Genomic DNA, 27167 nt, shown 5'->3' with positions numbered 1-27167 from the left:
GTATACTCCATGCTCCTCTTGCATAGCGTGCCACCGTTTAAAAATAAAAGAGAAGTGGATACAAACTGTGAATAAAAATTCGTCATTTTCATTTGCATGAAGGCCACGTATTGCGCTTGTTAGCGATTGCAATATCGTTAGGATTAGTGCAATTTTATTGGTTAATAAAAGTGAGTTAATTGGTGGTTACGTATATGCAACTTCGATCCGACTAGCGTTTTTTTTTATCCCTGCTCGCGAGTAAGGCCTCGTAAGCCCGCAAAGGCCTCCACGTCACATTTGCATTACACGTGAGTTGGACGGGATAAATGTGGAAGGATTGTCTTGATTTGACGCAAAGGAAACTTATCCGTAGTGATGTTCAATCAGTTGTATTGCACTAGACACGTTAGATAGTTCTTTATTCAGTGTAGGAAGTGATCATATTCATTAGCACTTCGTAAACGTAAATTTCGTTACGATAAATAAGCACAAAGTTTTCTAGCTCGCGTTTCTTTGTAGCCACCAAAGACTTTTCGAGCTCTTTTTCCATGAAGGATGTCCAACTTTCGGCTGTCAACAGTTCACTTTCCATCATCGCTTTAAAGTCATTAACCATCTACATTTTCAAATTGTGAAGTTTTCAGTGAAACGTGTGGTAAACAAAACAACAGGCCGTACCTGATTGATCCTCGGCATAACACTGAATAGAACATCTGGAGCCTTAAGTACGAAAAAAACAATGAGATAGAAGATATGCTAATTATAAAATCATCAAGTTTTACATCTTTGTTGGGCGATGTTTGTACAGTGCCCATGCTTCTGCCAATAAATCGACGAACAATGATGCCAATTAAATCTAAAGGTGATGTCTGTGAACAGAAATGAGCTAGAATTTAAAAAAGAGATTTACGATCTTTTGGATTTTAATTCACCTTTATTATTTTCTCCTGTATCAATTTAGCCAGTTCATAATCACCTTCCGGTGCTTCGTCCACTTCTGTTTCTAACATGAGCGTGACTCCTTCAATAGCTGCAATCGTAGAGACGAACGTATATATAGTTTTGGAAATTACAATTCCCCTATATGAAAAATCATTACCTAATTCCAGCATATCTCTGAAGAAAAATGCGATTTTGCGGCCAGCGTCAATTAGCAGTTCGTTTGCGTGAACATGGGCTTCTAAGAAAAGGGCAAGAAAAAGGAAACAGTGGGACAAAATGAAAGACGTACGTCGTACTCTAAGCTTTGACTCGAGAGAAGAAAGCACATGGTGTAACACGACGTTTTTTTTTACTTTGTAGGTTTTCCATCGATCGGACCACCTCACTGGCCGGCGCACCACCAGCCAAAAACAGACGGCTGGTTTCTCCGAGGGTCAACCAAGAGTCTTCTATGACGTCGTATGCTTGTCCCATAAGAAAAAGGGCTGTCTTTTCTGCCAAGGTCATGCTCTCTGTGAGGTTTTTCGCTTTCCTGCTCGGCATAAATGTCAATACAAATTTTCATATTGATTATAATTCATCGCTGTGTGGAACGCGAACACCTTACTCTGGATCCTCCTTAATGTGTGGGATGAAAGTGAATAAATGATCGCCTTCCACTCGGTCCAAGATCAGCCGAAAGTAGTACGACATTTCTGAATAAATAATTAGATTTATATGATTGATAGTGCAGGGCTTTACGTTGGATGTTGGTGGGCTCTGTTATACCCTCTAAACAGGTGGATTTGAGCATCGGTGAGTAATCAGAATACCAGAGCTCCTCTGGTGACGCACGTGCACATTTTGTCGTAGGCAAAGCGGATGAGGATGCGAACAAAACCACCACCACAAACAGAACTTTAACCGCAGGATTCGCCATGTGTGTGTACATTAAATACTTGTCAAACGAAGGTAAGGAAACCGCACTCTTATACAGGTGTTTCTCGGCTACGTGGCTTAAAAAGATCGACTGACGTGGAACTCTGTGGTTGTAAGGAACACTTTGGACCTGGCCTGTCACACAGATCCGGCAGATAAAACCAGTCAAATAGAGACCCTTCACGTTATCTTGAAAAAAAAAAGGGAAATAAAATAAATACAAATTTTTATCTTCGCGGTCGATATACGTGTATTTCTAGGTGTCACTTGCTAACTAATCTCGGATTACAATCACCGATGAAGAAGAACTAAAAACTAAACAGGACACATAGGTAAAATAATGCGAAAGAGTCTTAATACCATGATTAACGATAGGTGATTATAATGCAGTATAAAATTGGAGTAGCGAAAAGTAAAACGATTAATGCATCCGTCGAGTTCCACGACTACCATTGCGGAATTTGAATTCAGTAATTTTTCCTAAAACTGCTGACGGCGCTGGAATTGTGACTGTAAAACGTCTAGGGTCTTTCCTATGTCTCCCTCTTTGACTTCCAATAGCTGGGCAAGCCAACCTCCTTCATTGGTAAATCCCATTGCCAGCATAGTCTCCAAAGCAGCGCATATGTAAGGATCTGCGTTATTTAAATCAGAATTAAAACCAATTGTATTTCACTTTAAAGACACATCACTCTGGTTTACCTGGATGACTCGGAACCTTCTCCTGCACTGGCTTTTGAGGCGGATTTTTCGGACGGGCACCCTCTGTTTGGGTGGCAGGCTCTGCAGGGGTTGATCTACCGCTACTAGCGTTTCCTGTTCCATGGTCTACGATGGTCCAGTCACCAGAATCACCACGCGGGGAGGAAGGCTTCACGCTCGCTGTCGTATTTTCATTTTGCTGTGACGGAGAAGGATCTTTTTCGGCTGCAGTACCAGCCTCAGCCAGAGCTTGAATACTGGCAGTCTGAGCAGCACTAGCGGCCTCTGCAGCAGCTTTAGCAACAGCATCCGCGACAGCCTGAGAAGGGGCCGAAGCAGCAGCCTCAGCAACAGCCTCAGCTACGGCCTGAGGAAGGGCTGAAGCAGCAGCTTCAGCAACAGCCTCGGCGACAGCCTGGGAAGGGGCCTGTGCTACTGCTTCAGCTACGGCCTCAGCGACAGCTTGAGGCGGCGCTTGAGCTGTCATTCCCGTCTGTGAAGTCATGTCAGACTGGGGACTTACTTTAGGAACAGCAGTTTCAGCATTTGCATTTTTTTGGGCGGCCGCAGCAGCGCCGGCTGCCAGGTTGGCATTGCTCATTTCAACAGCCCTCGCAACCGCAATTGCGTCAAATAGCTGAGCATAAGGGTTCATAATGGACGCGCTGACAGGCACCTCATCACTCTCTAGAGTGACGGGAATGATAACTTCTTTTTTTACTTCTTGTTTGTTATTCTTCGCTTCGGGTTTGGTCTCCTGCTTGACAATATTTTCTTTCTTTGCTTCTGGCTTCTGCGAAGATGTACGAGGGCAGGATCCACCACTGCTACCAACGCCAAGTCCTACATTACACAAGAAAACAAAAGTCAAACCTTGTGATCTAAAATATACTACCGCGTACAGCATTTTACCTAGTCCGAGCCCTTCTATGACGGACGCAATCGTGCTGCCCAAACTCGAAAGGTATTCGGGGTGGTTAGCTTGGAAATTTGAGGCAGTTTCTTTTGCCTGGTCCATGTAAAATTTGTATGGACAATGCGGCTTCCCATCTGGCTTATTTGCTCCTTTATTGCACCCTGACGCCGCGGTTGGGGGATTAACTTCAGCATTGGCGCCAGGTTGGGAACAGGCGCTCCATCCGTGATGGCCTTGATGATGGTGGAAACGTCCATGATGCTTCCGACGCCAATGTGGAACTTCAGCCCCTCCATTCAGTAAGTTCCTCATTGCCTGGAATGACACAGGCTGAAAACAAAAACAGTGTTATTGAGAAACCACCTAACAAGCATAAGTTTTTTTTTAAATTACCATAGCTCCTGTAACGCGAATAAGCGTATGTCCTGGATGTTGTCCTGCTGTTTCACATCTTCCGCATAGATCAAAATCAGGACATTGGAAACATTTATAGCGAAATCCTTTGACAGTCCCTTGACAGCCATCACAAGTCACACCCCAGTGGATTTCCCCTTCACAATTGCCAGGTGACCCAGAAGGTGGTGATGCACCTTCAGGTCTCACTCCACCGGTAAGTTGAATAATGAGACGGAATGGCTCATCATCTTTACGCTTGGCAAACATAAGGGCTCCCAAGAGCTCATCGTCACTAGACACTGTCACTTTGTCTCCTTCTTCGTCTGAATCATCAAAAAACAAAGAAAACAAAAAACATATTGTTAGCCTGCTTCACTAGCCATCACAATCTGAAACAACAAAGGGAAAATACTTACCAATATAGGAAATACTGAAATTCTCACGTAGCAACTGTGGGTAAACGGAACGGACTTTCTCCCTAAGATACGTGAAATTACCCACCACGTCTGGGTCAACAGTGAAACGACGAATTTCCTTATCTTGTTCGTTGTTAGTTAAAAGATAACACTTAAATGGTAATGTATTCGCCATTTTTGATTAACTTGTTCAGCTTGTGATTGGGCTTCAGATTCTGCTTCTAGCTTCACCTTCTTCTCTTTCAATACTAATACTTCGAACTGTTTTCGCGTCTTTTATACCAAAACACTTTTAGTTGCGTCACTTTCCAGAGAATTCCGGAATGTCTACGTAGTTCTCGTGCTGAAATGAAACTAAATGCTGCAAGCACAACGTGACTGGCAACAAAATATTTGGGCTTTCAACGCCATCTGACGAACAACAGATGACATTTCAAAACCTAAAAACCGTTGGAACATGTTTCTAGAAAGAAGTACAGAATGGAAGAAAGACAAGAATGACGCCATGATGTTTCATTACGATCGCAGTTTTGCTACTGCCCCAGTAACGAAAAAGACAAAGAATTTACCCAAATCATTTTTGGGCAGCTCTCCTTTTAATTCACCCCTCTGTGCTATAGCATCTTTTGTTATGTTTTTTTAAGGTCGACTGCGAACACAATGTATTTTTTTCAGTTCCTCGGTATCAGTTTGTAATGATAACGTGACACATCCAGACTTCATGCCACCAACTGCGCAATTTCGGATGATTCATACGCACTACGTTGAATTTTGGTTTACGATCAAAACATGTCCTGTTCCTTGTGAACGCGTGCGGCTAAAACCATTACCATTCTCTTTTTTCGAGGAAAACTATCGTTTCGCACACAAAGACTACTTGACAACCATAAAACTAAACTAAATTGAAAGATCAAACTTTTTGTTTTTCAAGGCGAAAAGGGTTGATTACGAAAATGGGGATTCGCTAAAAATCCTTATTTGCTGCCAAATTAAAATAACATGGCTACTTCGTTATCCCTTTCCAGCTTAAACAGTCATACGATTGGTTGAATTACCAATGGCCACATCACCGTGCGTTGCTATTCCTTTCTTTCGTCATACACCAAAAACGATTCTTTCTTCATGAGACAAAAAGGGCTCGAATCGCAGAAGCAACCTCCTATTTTGGAGGAAACAGTTCAGTTCCACGTAAAACTGATATAAACTGTGCATATGTTTCTAATTCTGATCTTTGTTGCAGTTCCAAGAATGGTCGACACGGAAACTTTGGGACGTTGTACGACGTTGATGCCCATGGTGTAAACAAGCCAACATTTTGGAAATAATTCATCATTCTCCAAAATGTCTTGCAAGGAATCGACGGTGATGTTGAAGTGCGGTCTGTTGGTCGGTGATAAGCAAATAGGAGATTTCAAATTCATTTCTTGGTTTGATGACCAGCCCAAACTGTATGCACGTCAACAAAGTAAAGGCAGCGCGACAACCCAAACGTTGAGAGAAAAATTGAAAACTATTTTTCCTGACGTTGTCCAACCGTTTCAAGTTGTTTTCATCGGTAAGTGCTTTTTGTTTTATTTGCTACTACGACTTTACAATTCACTGTTTGTTTCAAATTATATATAGACAAATACGATGATAAGATAATTCTGCCTATTGACGACATAAAGGAAACGGTGACCGCATTACAATGTTTCAGCTACCTGTCTAGCTTGCCACTTCAAATATTTGTGCAGTTACCTGGCCAAAAGCAACCCTCGAATGACGTACTTCAAAATAAAGAATATAATGCTGTAATTCCTTGCTGCGAAAATAGCGGGTTAAAGATTGTCGACACTTTAAATCGACTTGAGAGAACTATTCACACCCTGGGAGAGCGTATCGTCACACTCCTCGAAGATTTTGGTTAGCTAATTTTGAATTTGATGCTATATTCATAAAAAACAGCTGTCCAATCGTTTTTTACATAGGTAAATCTTCTACGACAGATTTGAAACGATCAGAAAAGGAAAATAAGTCGGCGGACGTGGCTCTAGATGAAGAACAGCGGAACATGGCCGTCTCACTAGAGTCTACCACGATCAAGGCATCACAATCGAATTCCGATGCTGATTATTTCGGGAATGGCGATTCGCCTCTTGTCCGTTCGTCGACATTATCGTCATCTTCATCCTCGTTTTCGGTCCAGAGTCATTCCGGCGAGGAGGATTGGACACGAGTTGGTGGCGGGATAGATATTGGTGGTCGCCGTCGTCGTTTTACCACCGAAAGCAGTTGCGCTAGTCATCAATCGGATCGTTCACAAGTCCATAATGTTTTTTTATCTGTCATAACTTACCTATCAATATGTCTGATTTATCGTTGGTTTTGGCGTTGAACTTATGCGGAATTTTTTTTCTTTGTTTCTTTTGAAATTCGGAAATACAGGATGGGGTCGTACGTTCCATGGAGGATGAAATGAGTTCCATTACGTTCGATATGCTGTGCAGGAATCCGTAGAGTGAGACAAGATCACTCGACACGAAAATATGCCTTTTGTTTACTTTTTGGAAAATGCAGCATCTCATTTGACGGTTCAAACATTCTTCTAAATTTATGTTGTTCAATAAATTTTATGATCTCAAAGTGGCTTGTTTAATTCTACAGTTACTTACACTTAAATCATAAGCCATCTCCAAGTCATTTTCACTTCCATTCAATTGCGAACATAACGGGCGGAATGACAGTTATAAATATATTTCTTGGAAACTGCTACTCCGACGCCACCTGATGGCAGCCGAAGAGTTGCTTCTAGTCTTATGTTAGGACTGGTATACCTGTCCCATTCACGCTCCCGAGCTTACACCAGCTTCTTTTGTACCATTTTTTGTGTGTTACAGTTTTTCTAGCTTTAAAGGAATTGTCAGCAATAAATAACATGGTAAGTTGCGAATACAGTTCATTTTTTTATTTTATCATAAAAGTTTATCTTATTGGTGAAATTTAACATTAAAGGTCAAAAGACGCCATAACGAGCAGTAGGTGTTTTTCATCGCCTATGGTACAGTATAAACGATTTGCATTATCCCCATAATTAATGTAGGGTTGAGTGACACTGGGTTGGAAGAGATTTAAAACGGATACGGGCTCTGTGAGGCAGCCAAGACGAACTAAGCGGTAGACGGTTGGTACCTAGTGCCAAGTCACGCCGTAGCATTCGTGTGCCATCGTCTCACGGGGTGCATCCCCCTCAAGGATCGTAGATTTCGTATCTGATAGCGATCTGGGATGCACCTTCGTAGGGAGCACCCCCCGTTAGAATCTCGGAAAAGTCAGTGAGTGCTCAACCCAAATTTTTTTTTTTTTTTTTTACTCTTTACACTTAAAAGTATAAAATAGCTCATTTAATGCATTTAATATTATGGCGACAATCTCACAGGAACATACATCTCTAAGTAAAATTATTTTACCCTAGAATTTGACAGTTGGAAAGAAACTTCAGTAAGTACCTTAAGATGGCCATTTTCTGCGTTAGGAGACAAGACATTGATATTTTCCGGTTATTTTCCGCTATTTTGTACTGACAAAGTGTTACCTGTCATTTGCTTTCTCAGAAGATAAAAAAAAAGGCGTGCGTACATTCAGTACCAGGTCTCCCATTCGTTTGTCATCTTGAACACTAGTTTCTCACTGCCTTTTTATATCGTCAATCGCAATTCTGTCTCTTTTTTTATTTTGCCTTTAACACGCCCACTAGCATCGCTCACTGTTATTGTATTTCCCCTCTTCCAACACTTGTTCGCGTTCATGACGTTCTCTCCAGATGGGATCCTGTAGTCACCAGATCTACGCACGCCAATACATACTTGTATTACGAGCTCTTATGTACAGCTGATGTCATTAGGAAACTGCGTTAACAACGATCCCATTACAATTTGTCTTTCTTGTATAAAGTAAAACAAAACATTTTGGAGAAAAAACAAATAAAACTTTGAAGGAAATTTGATCAGCTCCCGACTACATAATTGAACATAAATATCAAAGTGATATTAACAACTACAAAATAAAAGAAACTGACGCACTACCTATCTAAAATGTGAATTTCACGCAATCTGGTCTCAGCCTTACTGACCGTGCCTAACCATGTGCCTGACGTTTACATTTCTGACTTTTCGTTATGCAAAGGCATAGTGCTAAGCTAGGCGTTGCCGTCATGGAAATTTTTAATACACGTTTATTGTCTGTTTTATTGGTTCTGTTTTTTTTTTAAATACAATACCAATACTTGTTTACCTTAATAATATTCTTTATTTGACAGAGCATTTTCTTTGAAATTAGTGTAACTTGCCACTTCTTTCGCGCCACCTTGTGGTAGTTTGTACACATTTCAATACTTCAAAATTTAATTATAGATCATTACATTCAACATTATAAGTTATACTGTGACATTCGATTTTCTGTGTTACCAGGAATCTAAAAATGGTATTTTTATTACTTTAGAACTAAAAACAACGTCCGAACGAAGGGCTCAAATTTTTCGATTTTTTATAGTTTTCTCCTCCCAGTTGTACACGCCCTTTGACAACCCCTTGGCAGCCATCACAAGTCACACCCCAGTAAATTTCCCCTTCGGTATTTCCACGTGATCCAGAAGGTGATGATACAACTTAACGTTTCTTATCATCACTATATTGAACAATAAGACGGAATGGGTCATTATCTTTACACTTGGTGAACATAATAGCTAGCTCCCTATCGCTAGAAATCCTCACTTCGTCTCCTTCTTCATCTGAATCGTTAAAAAATAAACAAAACAAAAAACATGTTATTAGCTTATTTCACTAGCCATCTCTATCGCTATAAACAAAATAGAAAGAATGCTTACCAATATAGGAAATGGTAGGATTGTTATCCCATTCCAGATGTGGGTAAACGGAGATAATTTTCCTCGTAAGATACTTGAAATCATTCGTCCTATCTAATTCAAGAGTGAAACGGCGAATTTCCTTATCTTGTTCGTTTTTATTTGAAAGATAACACTTAAATGGTAGCGGCTTCGCCATTTTTGAATAACTTGTTAGTGATTGGGCTTCGGATTCGGCTTCTAGCTTCGCCGTCTTCTCTTGGGTACTAATACCTCAAACCGTTTTCGCGTTCTTTAACACCAAACAGTAGTCACTGTCGAGAGAATTCCAGCAATGTCTACTTACTTCTCTTGCAGTAACGAAACTAATGCTGCAGTAGGCCTACAAAGTGAATCGTAAAAAAAAAATCGCAGAAGTAGCCTCCTATTGTGCTGGAAGGAGTTCAGTTTCCCCGTAAAAAAATATGGACTGTGTATGTCTTTCTAGCTCTCTGATCTTTTGTTGCAGTTTCAGGAATGGTCGACACCCGAACGTTGGGACGTTGTGCGACGTTGATGCACTTGGTGTAAAAACAAGTCAACGTTTTGGAATGAATCCTCACTCACTAAAATGTCTCGCAAGGAGCTGAGGGGATGTTGAAGTGCGTTGGTAATGAGCAAATAGGAGATTTCAAATTCAATTTAGGGTGTCATGGCCTTCTATGATCTTCTATGAATCTTCTATGATAGATCTGAAACGATCAGAAAAGGAAAATAAGTCGGCTGACGTGGCCCTAAACGAAGAACAGCGCAACATAGTCGTCTCACAAGAGTCTGCCACGATCGAGGCATCACAAAGGGATTCCAATGCTGATTCTTACGGGAGTGGTAATTCGCTCCATGTCCGTTCGTCAACGGGCCGAACGATAGTTATAAAAATATTTCTTGGAAACATGCTACTCCGACGCCACCTGGTGGCAACCGAAGAGTAGCTTCTAGTCTTATGTTAGGACTGGTATACCTGTCCCATTCACGCTCCCGAGCTTAAACCAGCTACTTTTGTACCATTTTTTGTGTGTTAAAATTTTTCTAGCTTTAAGGGAATTTGCAGCAATAAATAACATGGTAAGTTGCGAATACAGTTCATTTTTTTATTTTGTCAATATAGTTTATCTTATTGGCGAAATTTAACATTAAAGGTCAAAGGACGCCATAACGAGCAGTAGGTGTTTTTCGTCGTCTATGGTACAGTATAAACGATTTGCATTATCCCCATTACTGATGTAGGGTTGAGTGCCACTGAATTGGAAGAGATTTAAAACGGATACGGGCTCTGTGAGGCAGCCAAGACGAACTAAGCGGTAGACGGTTGGTACCTAGTGCCAAGTCACGCCGTAGCATTCGTGTGCCATCGTCTCACGGGGTGCATCCCCCTCAAGGATCGTAGATTTCGTATCTGATAGCGATCTGGGATGCACCTTCGTAGGGAGCACCCCCCGTTAGAATCTCGGAAAAGTCAGTGAGTGCTCAACCCCAATTTTTTTTTTTTTTTTACTCTTTACACTTAAAAGTATAAAATAGCCCATTTAATGCATTTAATATTATGGCGACACTCTAGTGACAACATACATCCCTAAGTAAAATTATTTTACCCTTGAGTTTAACAGTTGGGAAGAAACTTCAGTAAGTACCATAAGATGGCCATTTTCTGCGTTAGCAGACGACAAAACATTGATATTTTCCTGTTATTTTCCGCTGTTTTGTATTGACAAAGTGTTCTGTCATTTACTTTCTCTTTCATATTCCTTGGACCTATATTCACTTTCAGGATCAACCAAACAATTGATGTAATGCTGTAAGACATTAAGAAGCATGTTGACATTTTATATAGATAACGAATAACCTAATTCAGTAAAAATCTGATCATCTTCATCTATCTCTACCCGGTTTGCTGCCTAGCAACGTAAGATATGCAATTACAGTTACTTAGCGATTCGCTTTTCTATCGTTCTTTCAGTCAGCAATGGGGAAACATAAATTAAAGTATGTATTGCATGTTAAGTTGAAAATTTAGAAGTATTGGGTGCACATTGAAAGCGTAGATGTATGGATGGATTCCTGTTTTGTAACTTCTTATTGTTAATTGTAGTCCCTAGTTGTTGAATTGTGCATGCCTCTCTTTGCTTAAATAAATTCTTGTAAACAAACTACATGATATCATGTTGTTTAACTATATGGCCATGGCATGATTTCCATCCATTTTGATTACATCTTTGTTATGTATCAAACATGTTTTTCTTATTTATCATTTAAATATTGTGGCACAAAAAATAGGAAGAAGTACTTTTCAGGCTTCTAAGCCATTAAAATTAACCTATTTAAATTTTATCTTTTGAGCTTGTATGTTCATAAGTTAATTAAAGCAATGGTTTCGCATTCATGTATTGTTCTTTGTAGGGAAGATGCTGCGCGCAATGTACGATTTCCAAGCGCCGTACGAGGGCACGCTAAGTTTTGCTGAAAATGACCTTTTCGTGACATTAAAAAGAACTAACAAGGATCACGAATGGGTTCACGTCATTAAGCTAAATGGAGAAAACGGCTATGTAAGTATTTTAATTCCCAATAATTATGGGATGAATTACATCTACTACGTATTGATACGCGGTTTATTCCAGGCTCCAGCCAATTACCTCACCGTAGCCCCATGTTCCAAAATAGAAGAAATCAAACACATCGATGATATTTTAAAACGAATTTCTTCCAAGCGGTCAGCTAGTCGTGACCAAGCAGCTGTTATAGAGAACCTAAAAGAATCTCGAATGAAACTAGAAATGGAGCTAGAACACTTGGCAGCCAAACAGATGTACGAATTAACATCACTCGTTCGCCACAACACGAGGTGTACGTTCCAGCAGGCGCAAGGGGCCATTCTCGAAACTCTGAAATACTTGCAAGAGAACGTTCGTCACATTCCGAATGGAATAGAGCGCATTCTTAATACCGATACAGATCAGATTTCCATGGACATCCGCCGTGGCGGACTAGATAGTCACCATTTGGATCGGGTGGTTGGTTTAATCATGGAATTTGCCTCAGATCAAGAGACTGATGTTCCAGAAGAAACTTGGAATGAAATGTTAAACCTCACAACACATGCTGATCGCGCTTTGCTGATTGCTGCCCTTGAACGTCATGATTGTGCCTTACTGTTGCAGTTGGTTCACCGTTTGCAAGCCGAAACCTCATGGAGAAAACGGAAACCGATACTTGCCATTCTCTTCCATGCCCTCCAACTCTTGCCAACATTCGTCAACGTGGCCATCAACTCAGTTCTTCCTTCCGAATTGGCCAGAGATATCCAAGCGATTGGCACTGCAAAAGATATCAATAAAGATCGCATTTATTGGTCGATCCGAGTTCTAACTGTGACGTTATGTTGCCACGAACCACTATCTTTCGCGCAGCAAAATGAGCTCGGAGAGAACTTGATTGCTCTTCTCGTTGACGTGTTAGAAACGGAATCCGTTTCCATAGCTACAAGTGATGAAAAAGATCAGGAATGTTTGACAATCACTAGTGCCGCAATGCATTTAATTTTGGCCCTGTATCGGCAGTTCAGTTTAGTGTCTTCGGAGAACAATCCGGTTTTGCTTTGTTTAGCTAATAGAAGTATGTGTGACAGCCTTATCGAAAAGATCTTGCTGCTCTACAACAGAGAAGGTAACATTTGAATATTTTGATTTGTTTCGTTTGCATCTTTTGATGTTGGACTCTGAATAATTTTTTTTTTCAATTCTAGATGATCCTATTAAACAATACCTTGGCGAACAACATGATAAGAATCAAGCTGATTCTGTGTCCAGCTTGATGCTTGGACTCTTTTCAGGAGTTGAAACAGCCAAACTGTTTTACACAGCTGACCTAGAAGTTTTGCTTGATGTCATTTTAAGACGGCTCACTGACTATGGGCCAGGAGATAAGGTATTTCCTCTAAGCGTGTTTTTTTTTCAAACCTGGATAATGTTGAAAAAATGTTTTTTTTTTAGAGACGGTCAGACGCCTTGCAGCTTTATCATGCCATAATTAGGGTCAATTGTCCAGATTATAAAAAAGGCGATTTCGCAAAATGTTTAAAAGTCATACGTGAAGAGTCAGACAAATTAGGAAGCCCATCCACAGCCATGCAACAAGATCATCACAAAATTATGCAAATTTATCACGAATTTCCTGATTTTCTCGAAAGATCTTAAAGTACTTCCTTCGATCTAAAAAAATAAACTAGTCCAACACTCATGTTAAATCAACATCAAGCCTGACAAAAAAAAGCTAGAGGTAAGGGCAAACAAAATGTATTGTTAAAGGTGCAAATCAGAGGCAGTGTGTCTATACGCTACCTTGACGAGATATAACAACAACACAAAAAAATATCAGGTAACTTTTTTTTTCGAAGCTGCATGTTTGTTGTCAGGGACCTTTTGAAAGAGACAACGCACGTGATTTTTCAAACATTATTATTTTTTTTCAAGGCCTATCATCCAAAGTTTACAAAGCGACGTCTTTGTAGCTTCGCTGGAAGTCGTCAGATTCGCCTCGCGTAATTATATGTCCGTGACGTCCGGCCGACCGAATATAATCGAAATGCGGCCTGTTTGTTCGACCGAACTTGATATCGCATGAGGTTGAGGAAGCCCTAAGATTTAAATCGTTCATGGAATGGGCCCGTCTCATTGGCGGAGCTTGGCTGCTAACCGAATTGGAGCCAATTAAAAACTGGCGTTGTCGATCAAAATTTGGAATTGCAAATTGAGACGGGCAGTGACGATTCAACAAGAGCGTGCTGACGGCACGCGAAAGTGGGGCCCGATTCAAGTAATCGCCATCGTTCGTAAACCGCATGGAATGCTGCGGGCAACAGCCGTTATCCATCGGTCCCAATTCCGAATCATCTAGTCCAACTCCAGCGATGCCCATAGGACCAAATGCCATTCCAGGTTCTGGAGTTATCCCCATTTTTTTCTGTTCCAGCCACTGCTGATGCTGTTGCCACTGGTCGAAAACCGTAAAGCCGTTCGCCATCTCACCTTTAGTGAACACCTTGCCACAATCGGTCTCATCCTTTGGGTAGAGTTGCGATACGGAAGATATGGATCTGTAACGAACCAAGGCAAAATGGGATTAGGCTGTTATCGCGCAAAGATTCTGGAACGACATAAAAAAAATTGGGTTTACCGGTTTAACGAGTGTTTTGCGAAATGTTTGCGTGTACGATCCAACGATGCCATGGCAGCGTTGACTTGTTGACGGTTGCCGTGCATTTGCATGTGTCGATGCAAATTCACGTTCGAGTTGAGATAAGCGGCATTGTGATAACCAGCTCTGAGGCTCCCCGGCAATGGTGTCTTAATTATGGGGTTCGTATAGTAACCGTTAGACATCGGAGACGTATGCTAATGGCCCAAATAAGAATTACTTATGCACACAGGAAGTCTCTATTGATAACAAGTTGCTTTTCTTTTTAAATTAATGAAATGCTTTTGAAGTCGGTCTGGAAAAAAAGTGTGTCATAACGATGCAGCAATAGTATTACCATGCTAAGATCGCGTAATCTTCGCCCGACGTTCTTTTCCTCTTTCCATTGTGAATAAAGAGAAAAGACTTGGATCGCCCCCAAAATCTGCGGACCAAATGCAACACGCGAAAACAGTTTATAGCTTTTCAAATGTACCGCCGTGGAACATAGCGCCTATTAAGGGCACAATTTTTTATCGTCTACTTACATTCATTGAAGCGCGGACGATCCAAAATACCAATTCTACCGTGCCGAATGACGTACTCAGTGTCTGCAAAAGAATGTGTGCCGAAACATTAAAATAGGATATTTTAAAAAATTTGGTTTTTTAAACTGTATACCCAGTAATAGAGACTCATGAACATAACGAGTCCGCATTCCGGAAAGAATACCACAATCAAGCACAGTAACCAAGCTAAAATGGGTTGCGTTCTTCTCTGCAATATTCAATTAAAAATGATGTATTTATGTTTTGAAACCATTTTGTATAACTGGTTAATTAAATGGTGTTGCGATTCATTACCAGGGCAAGTCCAACGAGCAAGGCCACTGACATAATCCAAATGATAAAGTAAACCAAACAAAGAATGTAAGGCGGAGAAGGTAATTCATCTGTTTATAAGTGATTTAAATGTTCTTCAATTAAAACTAAACAAATTATGCGCAAAGCAGGAAATGTATCGTACCTTTTGCTTCGGTAATCAACCAGAGCTCAATGGCGAATGCACAAATGTAAACAGCCTTTATCCAAATTTTATTTAAATCATAAATAATAAGAATAAATTAATGTAATTGAAGGTTTTTCCTAATGTTAAAAAAAGAACTGCAAACGAATTGTTGCGCATATGATTACAGGTTGGTTGACATAACGTTTTGAATAGCACGCCGTTAGGTATTGAGATTTCAAGCCAAAAGGAAATGGAATTCCCTCCCCCCCTCCCTCCGCACCGGTATATCTGGCAGCTATCTCTCCATCTGGCATTCAACTCGAAATAAAAAATAAAAAAAAGCAGCTCCTTGCGTCATAATTGAAAGACAAGTTTCAATGGGACGATGGCCTCTATTCTCCGCCTACGCTATTGCTGCTACGGTAGACAAACCGCTGTGTAGATGAGGATCGATCTCTTCTTTGAATAGCGGCGTCACTCTAGCACTGTGTGTACAATTCTTTCTTTTTTATACCGCTTGCTACTCGCAAAAAAGTCTCCAGCAGTTATTTTCATCTTCAATCATGTGCGTTTTCCCGTTAAAAAATAAAAACAAAAACACATCCGACTTCTCTACGCAATCATAGAGGCAAGGAGAAGACTCCCCCATCTCCTGGTATTATTTTGCGGTTCGTGTCTCGTCGTAAAACGCCTTCTTCCCTCCTCCTACACACAGTTTTTTTTTGTGTGGAATCAACTCGAAAAGGGCTTTTTTTCCCATTGATTATATACGTAGATACATCCAACCGCAGCGTCATCGTCCGTAATTTTTACGAGAGTCTCTCTGCACAGCCCCTCTCTGCCCATGAAAATAGAAACCCTGTAGTCTTATAGCGTTCTGCACTTAAAGAGCCTACCGTGCACGACCAAATTATCGTAGGGGGGGCTAAGTACCTGTAGGAGGACATGTTGTACATTTAACACCTTTTGGAAAGCGCATCAGATTGGAACACTGATATCGTTTTACGCTGAACCAAAAAAAAAAAAGAAAACTCGCCACAAACATCAAACTATGTTTCTTCCTACATCCACCTGTTCCTTTAAACCACGCCTAATTTCAAACGGAGATATTCACCTCGCACTATCAAATCGCAGATACAATTGATATTACATCGAGAGAGTTAATGACGTGAACAAATAAGAGCAAAGTACAACAACATTTTTCGTTTACCGTAGCGTAGATACCCGTGAAGACGGCACCAGTCAGCAAACTGAAACAGCAACACCGATTCAATAACGGAACGGTGGCTGGTCGTTGATGATGATGATGATGTCCGTCGTGTTGGTTTTCTAGTTCTTGTAATTTATCCCGTACGTTCTGTCCATCCTCGTCTGTTTTACCGCGTTTCATTTTTTTTTTTCTACCCGTCGTCGTGAAGAAAACTGATGGAAAATCACGCACAACAGCTACCAATATGCTCTCTGGCGGACCTTTTTTTCTTTTCTATTTTGCAGGCAAAAAAAACAAAGGGACAACACCTTAAACAGCTGCCACACCTGAGTTTAGGTGCAGCTTTCAGGATTGGGCATGAGAAACGCGTCTTGCCCTCCCAAAACGTCTCGAAATTCTTTTGTCCCGAGTGTTTTCTTACTTTCCGGGGGACGAATTCAAAGGTGGTTACCCTTCCTTTGTTTGTTCACTTGTTCACATAGAGAAAACCGAACACTGCCACTTTGGACAGCAAAGAAAAAACACACAAAAATGTCCATGAATCCATGGATAAATGTCTTTCTTATTAAATCAAAATGTTAAACTAGACGATAAATCCGGGTACTATCGTCGGTTTGAACAAAACTGGAAAACTTGTGTTTTTCCCTCTGGAACGAAAACTAAGGAAACGCTGCACTGTCGGTGCGTGTGGGTTACCGCCAGACCGAACACTAATGAATATATAGGAAAACGAACAAGCTGAAGAAAGGAAAGGCACTGTGTGTGTGTGTAGATTTTTTTTTCCACTACTATACTACAACGGTCGTGTGTTTGTGGCGAACGAAAAACCCGAGGGGGAGGGAAGAAACGTGTGTGAGGAGGAGGGTCTTGTTACTTCTCGTTGGACGGAGACAGAAAGACCTTCCCGCAGGACAAAATCAAAACAAAAAGATTGTCGGCCTTCTTTTTTTTTTTCTTTTTTCTCTTTATGCAAAGCGGGTGTTTTCACAGGTGGCTTCCTCTCTCATCCTCTGCCGTGACTCTTTGAAAATCCCCTTTCATTTTTGGTTTCCCTTTAATCTTTCTCTTCCTTTTTGGAACACCCTCCTCTTTTTTTTTTTTGTAAAAACCTTTTTTTCTTTTCCCCTATACGTTTCCACTCTGTTGAACTGATTATTCTTAGGTTACCATCCTGCACAAGTTGTTGCTTACCTTGCCTTAATGACTACAGGATGTTAGGGAAATGGGTACATGAGAGTTTGCGATATTCAGAAAAAAGAGAGACCTGGTTAGAATTTATTTTAATGATCCCACACTTTTATTTCTCTCTCTCTTTTTTTTTTTTAAATCGATTTGCGGGAGAAAATCGAATGTTCCAGTGTTGTCACACGAAAAAACGTAACAAAAGGAAAACTGAAAACAATAGTCATGCGCAATCTGGTTTATCCTCCTCTCTCTTCCAGGAACAATCAAACTAGACTTTGTACTTTTCTTGAACGTTTTCTCCAATTAAGAAAATGAAAATAATTGGCAAATGTTTCGTTTTTTTCCTCTTCGTTGTTTAAAAAGAATCTTAACCTACTAGGTAGCTTTTAAAAAATTGCGCAACACAATCGTGCAACGCCATAATCTTGTCCGAATAGCTTTGGAACTATTCACGTTCGTGACCCGACGAACGCAAAACTCCCCATTCTTTTATATTTGATTTATTCTTTAGCTAGTTACGTATAGTGAAACCCATCAATGGATAGCGGAGTATGTTGAGTCATATGAATCTCTGAGTTGTAACATGCATTTTTGGAATTGATTTGTGTTTTTCCTTATTCTTGCCAGCTCACGATTTCTTATTCTCCGTAACTTGTTACGTGACCATTAGTTCACGGTTATTTGAGAACTTATTTTTTATAGCCTACGCTGCCTTGAAGAGCTCATATGATTCATTCGTTAGCTTTGATTCTCCGCTAGCAAAGAGGAAAAAAAATACTGAAGAATGATTGAGAAATTGAAATGACGTACATCGTTAATAACTAGCGAATTGCTTAAATGCAAACACAGGTAAATGCCATTTTTCCTCAGCGAAAGGATCCTTTAAAAAACACTTGTTTATTACGGTACAAACCTGCATGTTTAGGACAAACGAAGAATAAGACATTTATTGTTTTTCTACTTGCATTTGTAATAAATTTGAACAGGGAAACGAGGTTCAACAATTTCAAACGGAACTTGCCACGTGTCTAACAACCGGTGTAAGAACGCTGGCTGTGGTAAGCAATCAATTTATTTCCACTTGCAACGATGATGGCTTCCTATTTTGAAACGCCTCGGTGAGTAAGCAAATAGGATGGTTCGATCATTCTCGTCTTGCATTTCGACTGCGGGAAAGTCATACAAATTGGCTGAACAATAAATCATCGGGATTTGTCTTGTGGTCTAAACTGAAGTTCAGTTAATTTAATATACGGATGATCATTTGGGATGGTATGTCAGTAGACTATAGCTTCCTGTCCGTGTCAAATTATACAACAAACAAATAAACTGTAAGATACAGTTGTCAAGGATGTATTGGCTCATCATTCAGAAGTCAGCTTACTTTGGAGTATTGTTTTAAGAAATTAGAACCCCAGTGATTTAAATTGCGGAAACAAACAGACGGGGAAACTATTCCAATTCCATTGTTTGTGGTTGCACGTATACTAATAAACACAATTCAACAACCTTTAATTTTTCAATAATATACACAGACTCGAGATAAACGACAAACGAAATGCAAAAGCACGTTCCTATACTTGTACGACTTACAAGTCAAGTTCCACGTAGAAAGCTAGTTTGCAGCATCAAACGGCTTTTAAATTTCGCACCCATCGACCCACGTCCAGCGTTCAAATTTTATTCGCCAATTATGTCCGGCAATGCGTGAAAAATCTGGTTTACTATTTTTTATCCTCTTTTCTTTTTCCATCCTACTTGTTTTTATTTTATGTATTTTAAAGAATTTTCTCCTCACATTTGCGCAACTCTCCATCATGTTGTATTTCTTGATTGGTGTGACAAGCGCGCTGTACTAGCTTCCATCAATGGGAATGATTCAATCCGGGGAATGAAAATATTAACAGAGATTACCATACCAGAGTCTTTTAACGATCGTAAATGCCATCGATGTTTACTTTTGCAACATTTTTTATTCGATTATGCAACCATTTTTGTTACATGCTTTTTTTTGCGCAACATTCTTACACGTAATGGACGATCCGCCGTCAACATGTATTTTGCATAGAATGCCAATGCCTCGTTAACCACCGTCCCCTAACTCCCGAAAGTAAAAGGATTCACAGTTTTTATGACCGATGTTGTTTTTTTGCCTATCTCTTTCGACTTCAATCCGATACGCAACAGAAAGAGTCATTTAACTATCAAAGACGTGACCCTGAACCGACAAGGTCCGGATGAAGAAAAGACGGATATTTCGTTGACTTCCGCCACAAAAAAAACTACCAGCCACGACGTATTGTTTCAACACATTTGCTTTAGCAACGCAATCACCAATGCGATCAAAAGATGTTGAAACAAAGACATGGCCAAACACGGAAGTTGGAATTTATGTTTGTGCAATTGTTTATCGCCTTTAAAGGAGAATACTTCTGTGATACGACCAATCGGAATACATTTCAACCGTGTTCCAGAATAAATACTAACTCCAAAACAAGGATAGAAGCTTTGCGTAACGTGAAACACGGTCGTGTTTGATCTGAAAACACATCTATCCTTGCGTCAATATATTTCCTGCTAAACGTTTATTCATGTACGACAATGCCATTGTCTCCAGCAAAAGACTAGTTTGGGAATTTTTTTTAAAGCGAAAAGCCCTTTAAAATAGGAATGTCAACGTTAAAACAACGATGTACGATGACGCTAAAACAACGTTTACTTAAGTAAACCAAGCCAAAGACTCTAAAGAAAGCGCAGTCATAGTTGCAGCAGTGTTCAAGCTAGTTTATCAAAACGGAAATCATCAATGTTGAGTCTGAATCCTATAATGAACATGCCCGAAGTCACGCTGACCTTCAAGTGCGGCGTCATGGCAACCGATGGGACGGTCGACGCTAACAGCTACAAATTCCTCACATGGTCTTACGTCACAGGCAACACCACCACTGCCGACACAGCATCTTTTAGCCACATTTCGCTCGGCCAGAGAGTCCTGAACGTCTACCCTCAACTGGCCGATGTACCCACACGTATTGTCTACGTTGGTATGAAATAATTGAAATTTTTATTGAAATAATTTAATCCTGACCTTCTAATGTCGCATGGATATATGGATTTGAATTATAAATTCATTTTATAGATGAGGAGAACGATAGGATTGCCATACCGTGTGATAATATTAAAGAGACGTTGGCTGCCTTAAGAGTCATAACACATGGCCATTTGGATGACCAAGAGAGTCCCATACGGATATTTATCCAAACGACAAGGCCATCCATTACGGGTAATTGTCAGGGCAATCCTCATCGCCATTTGATTTGTTCAAGCTGCAAGAATCCGCTTGTTGGCTTCGTGTACAAATGTCTCGATTGCGATGGTGATTTCACTCTGTGCGGCCAGTGCGACACCGCCGGTAAACATCCGGAACACGTATTTATCCGTTTCGCCGGAGATCAGGTATTTACATTATTATGATTCATATTTTTAGCAGATATTTTTTCTTTAGAAATTACATTTGGACTGTTATTTTATTAGCCTATTTGCTTGCCGGAGATGAAGCAGCTGCTAAGCAAACAGAATGAAAGTTCAGCTTTCGAGTCGACTAAAATCAAGTTGAAGACGTGTACGTTGCGAGTAATGTGACGTATTCGCTTTATAAATGCTTATTCACATTTCCTTTAATTTTTTAACAATTTCAATACTCATAGATGTATAACTCTCAAGTAATAACTGAAATAAAAATTCAAACATTTTTTTCTAATCACAATTTCCTTTTTGATCCACACATGAATGGTCTTTAGTTATGCAGAACCTTTTGTTGGAATGTATAAGACGTAAATAAACATCTAGGAGTGTTCTACCTCATGTCCGTATAGGCGAATCCGTACATGGCTAGGCATATAAAGCTCGTGATTACCGTGTTTTCGATTAGGCACAAGTCACGACTTCTGGTCGGTTTACTCGGTGAGAGGGCGGGGATAGGGCGTACCGTATCCCGGCACAATTTGAAACATTCCTTTACATTTAAATGCATCCATCATTTCGGATGGCATTCATCTCGAAAGCCTAAAACTCGTGTCGAATGAGGATGAAATTCCCAAGCTCTGTAAAACGTTTGTACAGAAAAGAATAATGCACACCATGTGGTAAAACGAGTGTATAAAAGCCATCAAGTGTTTCAAAAACAGCCACATAAATGTCGTCATTGTTAAAAGAAAACAATACACGGGTTCGTAGACCTCGACCTATCTTGAAACTGCCACTTCTTGAGGAGAGGAGCTATGTTCCAAAGGCTTTTGAGAAAAAATTTTTTTCGATCAAGAACAGAGAGGTGAATCTATGAGTTTGATTAGTATTCTAACACATCGAGTTGATGCACTTTACGCGACCTCTTGCCACTTAAAAAACTCGGTTTTCAGTTAATTTGACAGTTTCAAGAGGAACTCCAGTGTTGGGTGAGCGTTGCGAGTGGCACGACGACAATCATTTGAAATTCAGAGCTGTTCTAATACGCAAGGGTTAACATTCATGCAACGTAAAGGATGACAACTTATGAAATTTCTGTTCTGAAAGAAACTTGAATTGTAGTTGTTATGTAAAGCCACTCTTCCTCCGAGTACTTCAAACAGTTGATGGTCTATAGTTATATAGCCACCTTTTTGGTAAGCAACTAGGTGTGTGCGAAATCTCTACACGTAAAGCACTTCAGCTGAATTCAACTTTCGCTCCCAAATACCTCCAGATGAGTGAAACGTAATTTTTGGTCATCATTCCAAATAAGGAATGGCAAGAGCCACTAAAAAACTCCGACTCATCTTTAGCTCTCCGTGTAAAAAAAGGGAAAAGGGAAACAAAACGGAGAGGAAGAGAAAGGAAGGGCTGAATGAGAAAACCATCTGTGCCCGTCTGTGTTCACCGCAACACAAATGGACGAGTCACGGCAGATCACATGTGGCACTAACATCTTCAAGGACAGCTTTTGCTTGTTGAAGGTGTATTGAACGCCCTCGGCGTTGTGAGTTGCCTGCTCGATCTTCAAGCTTGTTCTAAAGGTGTACATGTCTGCTGTTTGTCCTGCTATTGGTAGAGGTCAACAGCCGGGAGGTAAGGCTTCACGTGAATTTTTACTTCTTTGCATTTCCCGAGCTGAACATGCAGCGCGACATTGTTCGTTAAACTGGCGGCCAGTGCCGTGTTGTCTTCGGCCACGGGCAGTTCTCCCGCAACACGAGGCAACCTCAGTTTGCCATCATGTTCCACCGACGACGTTTGAATGTTTTGCAGTACGTCTTACTTGGCATTTTTTTCGGGTCGTCCGTCTACTTGTGGACCAACCGAATGAATTTAAACCGACAATTCGCCCTTAATTTGCTCCAAAATAAGGTGAGTGTTCTAGTGTAAACAATGTCTTTAAACTCTAAATTCGAGATCAATTCAAGATGGACAGTTGCATGTTTCTATTTATTTTGATGCAGGAAACGGAAGAAGACACAATTGATAAAAATGATCTAGAAGAATTCATCGATGATAATAACAGTGTTCAACCAATTGCCGATCCCTTGTCAGCCAACTTGTGTGGAGAAGCGGCAATAGCCACTGTCGAGCCTGTCGGGATCGAACCATTTCCAGACTTCAAATTTGATGCAGATGTAGATGCCGATTTGAATCGAACGCTGGATTGGCTAGATTTGTGGAATGACGATGCCAATTGTACTAAATACGAATCGCGAGTGCTTAAACCTGGTAGTAATCCGCAAGTTGGTGCTTTAGTCTCATTCCCTGGCAGTGGCAATTCTTGGCTGCGTATGTTGTTAGTGGGCATTACAGGTATGTTTATCAGCTCAGTTTATGCCGGTGATGATACCCAGTTCCAATCCAAAGGTATTACATACTTGAGACAACATTGTGAAACAAATTCAACGTGTCAATTTTATGTTTTTGCACCGTTAGCTAACACGAGCTATCAGATTCCAGTTGACTGTGGATGTACTCTGCTGCAAAAGACGCATGACTTTTCACTGGACGCCGTGTTGTACAGTTTGCCTGAAGCGAATCGAACTAAAACATTGGATGAATTCAATGGCAAAGGCATTCTAATTATACGCAATCCTTTCAAAGCTATACGATCCTATCGTAATTTTGATTTCACCGGAATGGTGGGAGCTGCACCAGAAAGTGCTTTCTCAGGCACAGGTACAATGAACGTCACGTTTTCTTTGAGATTTAAGTTTTTTTTTAATTAATAAAGTTATTTGAATATGCAGGATGGGATAATTTCGTGAGTCGATCTGTGGCCGGCTGGGAAACTTTGGCGACCGTCTGGATCCGTGGACTAAAACAGGGTGGCGTCATTTACTATGAGCTCTTACATCGGGAAACTCGATCGGAAATGAAACGTCTGTTAAAGATGCTCGGGTTGGGTTACGACAAAGAAAGGCTGGAGTGTGTTTTACGCCATACGGCGGATAATTCATTTAAACGCGAATCTAATCAGACAGCACAAACTGAGTACGTTAATTTTTTTTTTCTTTTAGTACATTAAACTGAACATTGAGCTATATTTTTATTTTAAATTCCTTTAATACCATTATTTGTTGGTGTAGGTTCCCATACACTGCCAGCCAGAGATTATTAATTCACAAGGCGATAGAAAGCGTGCAACTTGTTTTGAAAGAACGGGGCTTGGATCCACTTCCCATTCAGTATTACGACTACTTTAACATTACTCCTGAATACGGCATTCCAACGTGATTGTTCTTTGTTTACGACATCCTTGTTAACAAATATGCATGTCTTGTGGTAATTATCTTGCGCACAGATATTGCCGATCTATTTTGACGAAAAATCCAAACAAAAATGTTTAACTGCCTAAAGGATTTGCCACCATGATTGTTGCCTAATGCTTAACTTTCTGCGTTTTTAACGTACAGTAGGTCGATTTATCAGGATGGAACTGAAGAATAATGACGTTTTCTTTCGCAAAAAAATATGAATTAAGGCTGTGTTAAAATGTATTCTACTTGAAAATGAAGTGTTCGTTTAGAATGAAAAAAATTTTGTTGTTTATCCAGAAACATTTTTATTAATATGAAAAACGCCACCTGTACCGTTTACCAAACAAAATAAATGATAACAGATCTATTTTTTTACAGTAATCGTGATATAACTGCTATGATTTTTGAAGTAATTGTACTGAACAAAATGAAGATTACTTTCACTTATCAGCAGAGCACTTTGTCAAGCGATGGATCACTTGGTGGGTTTGAAACTTCTATGAGCCCCACAGAGAATTGCCCTTGTTTAAGATAATGCGATTCGGGTCCACGAAATGCTTTCGAACGGATAAAGTACCGCACAATTCCTGGGTCCACTTTAGCCATTTGCAGTCGACATCTCCATGCTACCAAAGCAAACGGCTAAAAATAAGAAACAAAAATCAATACACACTTGAACACCAGCGTTTTCATCAAACCATCAAGCTGTGAATATGTTTTGTTGCAACTAAAAATAAAGATTGCCACTGCTCACCAGTTCTCTGCTCATCATATTCCAAGGAGTTATAACATATTTCCAAAGGCAAGATGTGACAAGCTTTTTCAACTTTAGAATTTCTGAAGGTTCGGCGCAGGGGTGATATAACATGACAATTGCCCCGTGCTGCGACAGAAATAAGAATTATTATTCTGAATAATTCTGGCTTCAATCAAAGTAATCGCACTTCAATGTTATGTAGCCAACGCTGAGGTGGGACAAACTGGTATTCACCGAATATAGGCCAAAGGGGACGATGTCCTTCGCTGTAATCATGTTTGCGACAAAAACAAAATTATCCATTTACTAATTTCAACTGCAATAACAAGGGAAACGTACTATGTTGGAATAGTTGAATTGTACTGAACTATGGTGTCCATACAGTAGTGTGGAGGCTAATGGAATAAAAATATTTAGGTTAATCAATTTCTCAACATACATAGTCAGATATTTTAATACTGAATAATTCCCAGGGGGGATTTTGTCACAAGTTATAAATGGCTCAATATCCTCTTTAACTGGAATTGGATATTTGGAAGTGAAGCATGTATGATTTACTGGTGAACCATCCCAATCTATTGTTATGTTCACCTTTAGAATGCCAACATTACTACATTTCGCTTAAAAGTTTAAGAATAGTTAATGTGAAAAATCACCTTTCCGTTATCACATTTGTCGGAGGACACTCCCATGAGAATTCCATGTTTTGCATCTTTGAGTTCTTCAGGAATATCTTTTTTCAAGAGTCGAGGTGTTGACAAGAGACCTAATGGGCTCACAAATCTTAAATCAAGAAGCTGTATAAATAAAGGATTTTTGTGTATCCAAGATTTAAGACTTACTGTGGGTCACTGTTCAATATGCCAGTGACTGTATTGTCATGTTTTGCACGACATAATGTCAAGCAAAGCACTTCAAGAACAATTAAAAACCTAATGGCAATACAATGTTTTGTTTGGCTCATTTTAAATGCTACGATTGCTATTTGAAAAAAACGCACCACATCTACGAGCTGTGTGGAACCGTAAAATAATATTTCTGACTTATTCAACAGTGCATATTGGAAGTTGAATTCAAATGAATATCGTGTTATGTTTTAGCACCAATTTATTGGAACTTTTAAGTCTAAGTTTCAGAAACATGGGGCTCGCGAAACACTCCTTTCTCTTCGTCTGCTAGCCCTTCTTCTCTTCTGCTAGCATATCCTCCTACGAATTTTAGCCAGCCCAGATTCCGGTACTAAAAGGAAAAATAATTCTGGAAGGTAGCACGGATCCGGAGTGGTTGCCAATTCGAATTCACACGCGACAAGAAAAAACGTATTTTAAAATATAAATGAACAAATAGAGTAGATAATTTTTTTTTCAGTTTCCATGAAAGCATCAACTACTAATAGCTTACTCAGTATTACGGGAAAGCCAAAGAAAGCCCAAAGCTTTCTTTGAATAAAAAGGCTTTATCTCATTCTCAAACATGCTGTCGAATACTTTGAAAACACGACGGATGAGTTACTGTGATCTTTTAGCAAAAAAATCTTCGCATTTACAGTATATGCAACGTATCTTTTTCAAATTGAAACTTCCATCAAACAAAAGTGTCTCGTTCGTCGAGCAATTTACCCGAATCCCGCAATTCCCATTCCGGGAGTACTAACAATCTTACACCCGGAATTTTTTTTTCTAGCAGACGAGAAAAGGTTCTCCGAAGGCCCTACCGCACTAACTCACCATGTCCCTCTCCGAGCCTTGTGCTACGAAGTGTCATTAGGATTAACTAGCTTCGTAGCCTGTTGCCGAAATAAATGTTTTATGTAGAATTATTATTGTAACGGACATAGCAATGATGCGAAAATCAACCAGCTTTAGACGAATCTTTCATCAAATAATTTATTAAATTATAATGGCTTATATG

General features: G+C 40.0%; 8 protein-coding genes across 9 annotated transcripts; 4 read left to right on the top strand and 4 right to left on the bottom strand.

Moving 5' to 3' along the window:
- Window positions 1–364: 364 nt before the first annotated feature.
- LOC130700904 (uncharacterized) lies at window positions 365–1910 on the bottom strand. Its single transcript, XM_057522898.2, has 8 exons — window positions 1693–1910; window positions 1532–1619; window positions 1278–1456; window positions 1082–1162; window positions 915–1012; window positions 765–851; window positions 661–702; window positions 365–598 (listed from the first exon to the last, which is right to left on the bottom strand). The coding sequence occupies exons 1-8, from the start codon at window positions 1853–1855 to the stop codon at window positions 401–403; spliced, it is 936 nt and encodes a 311-aa protein (XP_057378881.1). The 5' UTR covers window positions 1856–1910; the 3' UTR covers window positions 365–400.
- A 158-nt stretch (window positions 1911–2068) lies between these two features.
- On the bottom strand, window positions 2069–4590 carry LOC130700891 (sequestosome-1-like). Its single transcript, XM_057522878.2, has 5 exons — window positions 4273–4590; window positions 3854–4179; window positions 3457–3790; window positions 2545–3387; window positions 2069–2477 (listed from the first exon to the last, which is right to left on the bottom strand). The coding sequence occupies exons 1-5, from the start codon at window positions 4445–4447 to the stop codon at window positions 2323–2325; spliced, it is 1833 nt and encodes a 610-aa protein (XP_057378861.1). The 5' UTR covers window positions 4448–4590; the 3' UTR covers window positions 2069–2322.
- Window positions 4591–5225: 635 nt separating this feature from the next.
- Window positions 5226–6894, top strand: LOC130700905 (uncharacterized). The gene is made up of 5 exons (XM_057522899.2): window positions 5226–5448; window positions 5513–5827; window positions 5896–6174; window positions 6240–6574; window positions 6697–6894. Exons 2-5 carry the CDS (start codon window positions 5614–5616, stop codon window positions 6766–6768), a joined length of 900 nt encoding a protein of 299 aa, XP_057378882.1. The 5' UTR covers window positions 5226–5448; window positions 5513–5613; the 3' UTR covers window positions 6769–6894.
- Window positions 6895–10899: 4005 nt separating this feature from the next.
- On the top strand, window positions 10900–13381 carry LOC130700893 (NCK-interacting protein with SH3 domain-like). 2 transcript variants are annotated; one of them, XM_057522881.2, is made up of 5 exons: window positions 10900–11054; window positions 11549–11697; window positions 11770–12814; window positions 12894–13075; window positions 13141–13381. In XM_057522881.2, the coding sequence occupies exons 2-5, from the start codon at window positions 11554–11556 to the stop codon at window positions 13342–13344; spliced, it is 1575 nt and encodes a 524-aa protein (XP_057378864.1). In that variant the 5' UTR covers window positions 10900–11054; window positions 11549–11553; the 3' UTR covers window positions 13345–13381. The 2 variants fall into 2 exon arrangements, with proteins under 2 accessions (XP_057378864.1, XP_057378865.1); XM_057522882.2 differs by having other exon boundaries at window positions 10911–11054; window positions 11554–11697.
- A 46-nt stretch (window positions 13382–13427) lies between these two features.
- LOC130700897 (uncharacterized) lies at window positions 13428–16851 on the bottom strand. Its single transcript, XM_057522885.2, has 8 exons — window positions 16542–16851; window positions 15350–15404; window positions 15187–15275; window positions 15005–15100; window positions 14872–14934; window positions 14682–14768; window positions 14324–14541; window positions 13428–14243 (listed from the first exon to the last, which is right to left on the bottom strand). The coding sequence occupies exons 1-8, from the start codon at window positions 16719–16721 to the stop codon at window positions 13637–13639; spliced, it is 1395 nt and encodes a 464-aa protein (XP_057378868.1). The 5' UTR covers window positions 16722–16851; the 3' UTR covers window positions 13428–13636.
- Window positions 16852–20501: 3650 nt separating this feature from the next.
- On the top strand, window positions 20502–21449 carry LOC130700911 (uncharacterized). The gene is made up of 3 exons (XM_057522908.2): window positions 20502–20770; window positions 20866–21182; window positions 21261–21449. Exons 1-3 carry the CDS (start codon window positions 20533–20535, stop codon window positions 21366–21368), a joined length of 663 nt encoding a protein of 220 aa, XP_057378891.1. The 5' UTR covers window positions 20502–20532; the 3' UTR covers window positions 21369–21449.
- A 1437-nt stretch (window positions 21450–22886) lies between these two features.
- Window positions 22887–24739, top strand: LOC130700901 (sialate:O-sulfotransferase 2-like). The gene is made up of 5 exons (XM_057522891.2): window positions 22887–23108; window positions 23201–23606; window positions 23676–23918; window positions 23990–24233; window positions 24329–24739. The coding sequence occupies exons 1-5, from the start codon at window positions 22977–22979 to the stop codon at window positions 24474–24476; spliced, it is 1173 nt and encodes a 390-aa protein (XP_057378874.1). The 5' UTR covers window positions 22887–22976; the 3' UTR covers window positions 24477–24739.
- A 109-nt stretch (window positions 24740–24848) lies between these two features.
- On the bottom strand, window positions 24849–26419 carry LOC130700906 (uncharacterized). The gene is made up of 7 exons (XM_057522901.2): window positions 26099–26419; window positions 25913–26039; window positions 25716–25847; window positions 25596–25651; window positions 25444–25522; window positions 25254–25382; window positions 24849–25141 (listed from the first exon to the last, which is right to left on the bottom strand). Exons 1-7 carry the CDS (start codon window positions 26218–26220, stop codon window positions 24947–24949), a joined length of 840 nt encoding a protein of 279 aa, XP_057378884.1. The 5' UTR covers window positions 26221–26419; the 3' UTR covers window positions 24849–24946.
- Between the last annotated feature and the right edge of the window lie 748 nt (window positions 26420–27167).

This window comes from Daphnia carinata, chromosome 9, assembly GCF_022539665.2.
Source record: "Daphnia carinata strain CSIRO-1 chromosome 9, CSIRO_AGI_Dcar_HiC_V3, whole genome shotgun sequence".
Classification (NCBI taxonomy): Eukaryota; Metazoa; Arthropoda; class Branchiopoda; order Diplostraca; family Daphniidae; genus Daphnia; species Daphnia carinata.
This window is presented reverse-complemented; position numbering and strand designations above follow the sequence as displayed.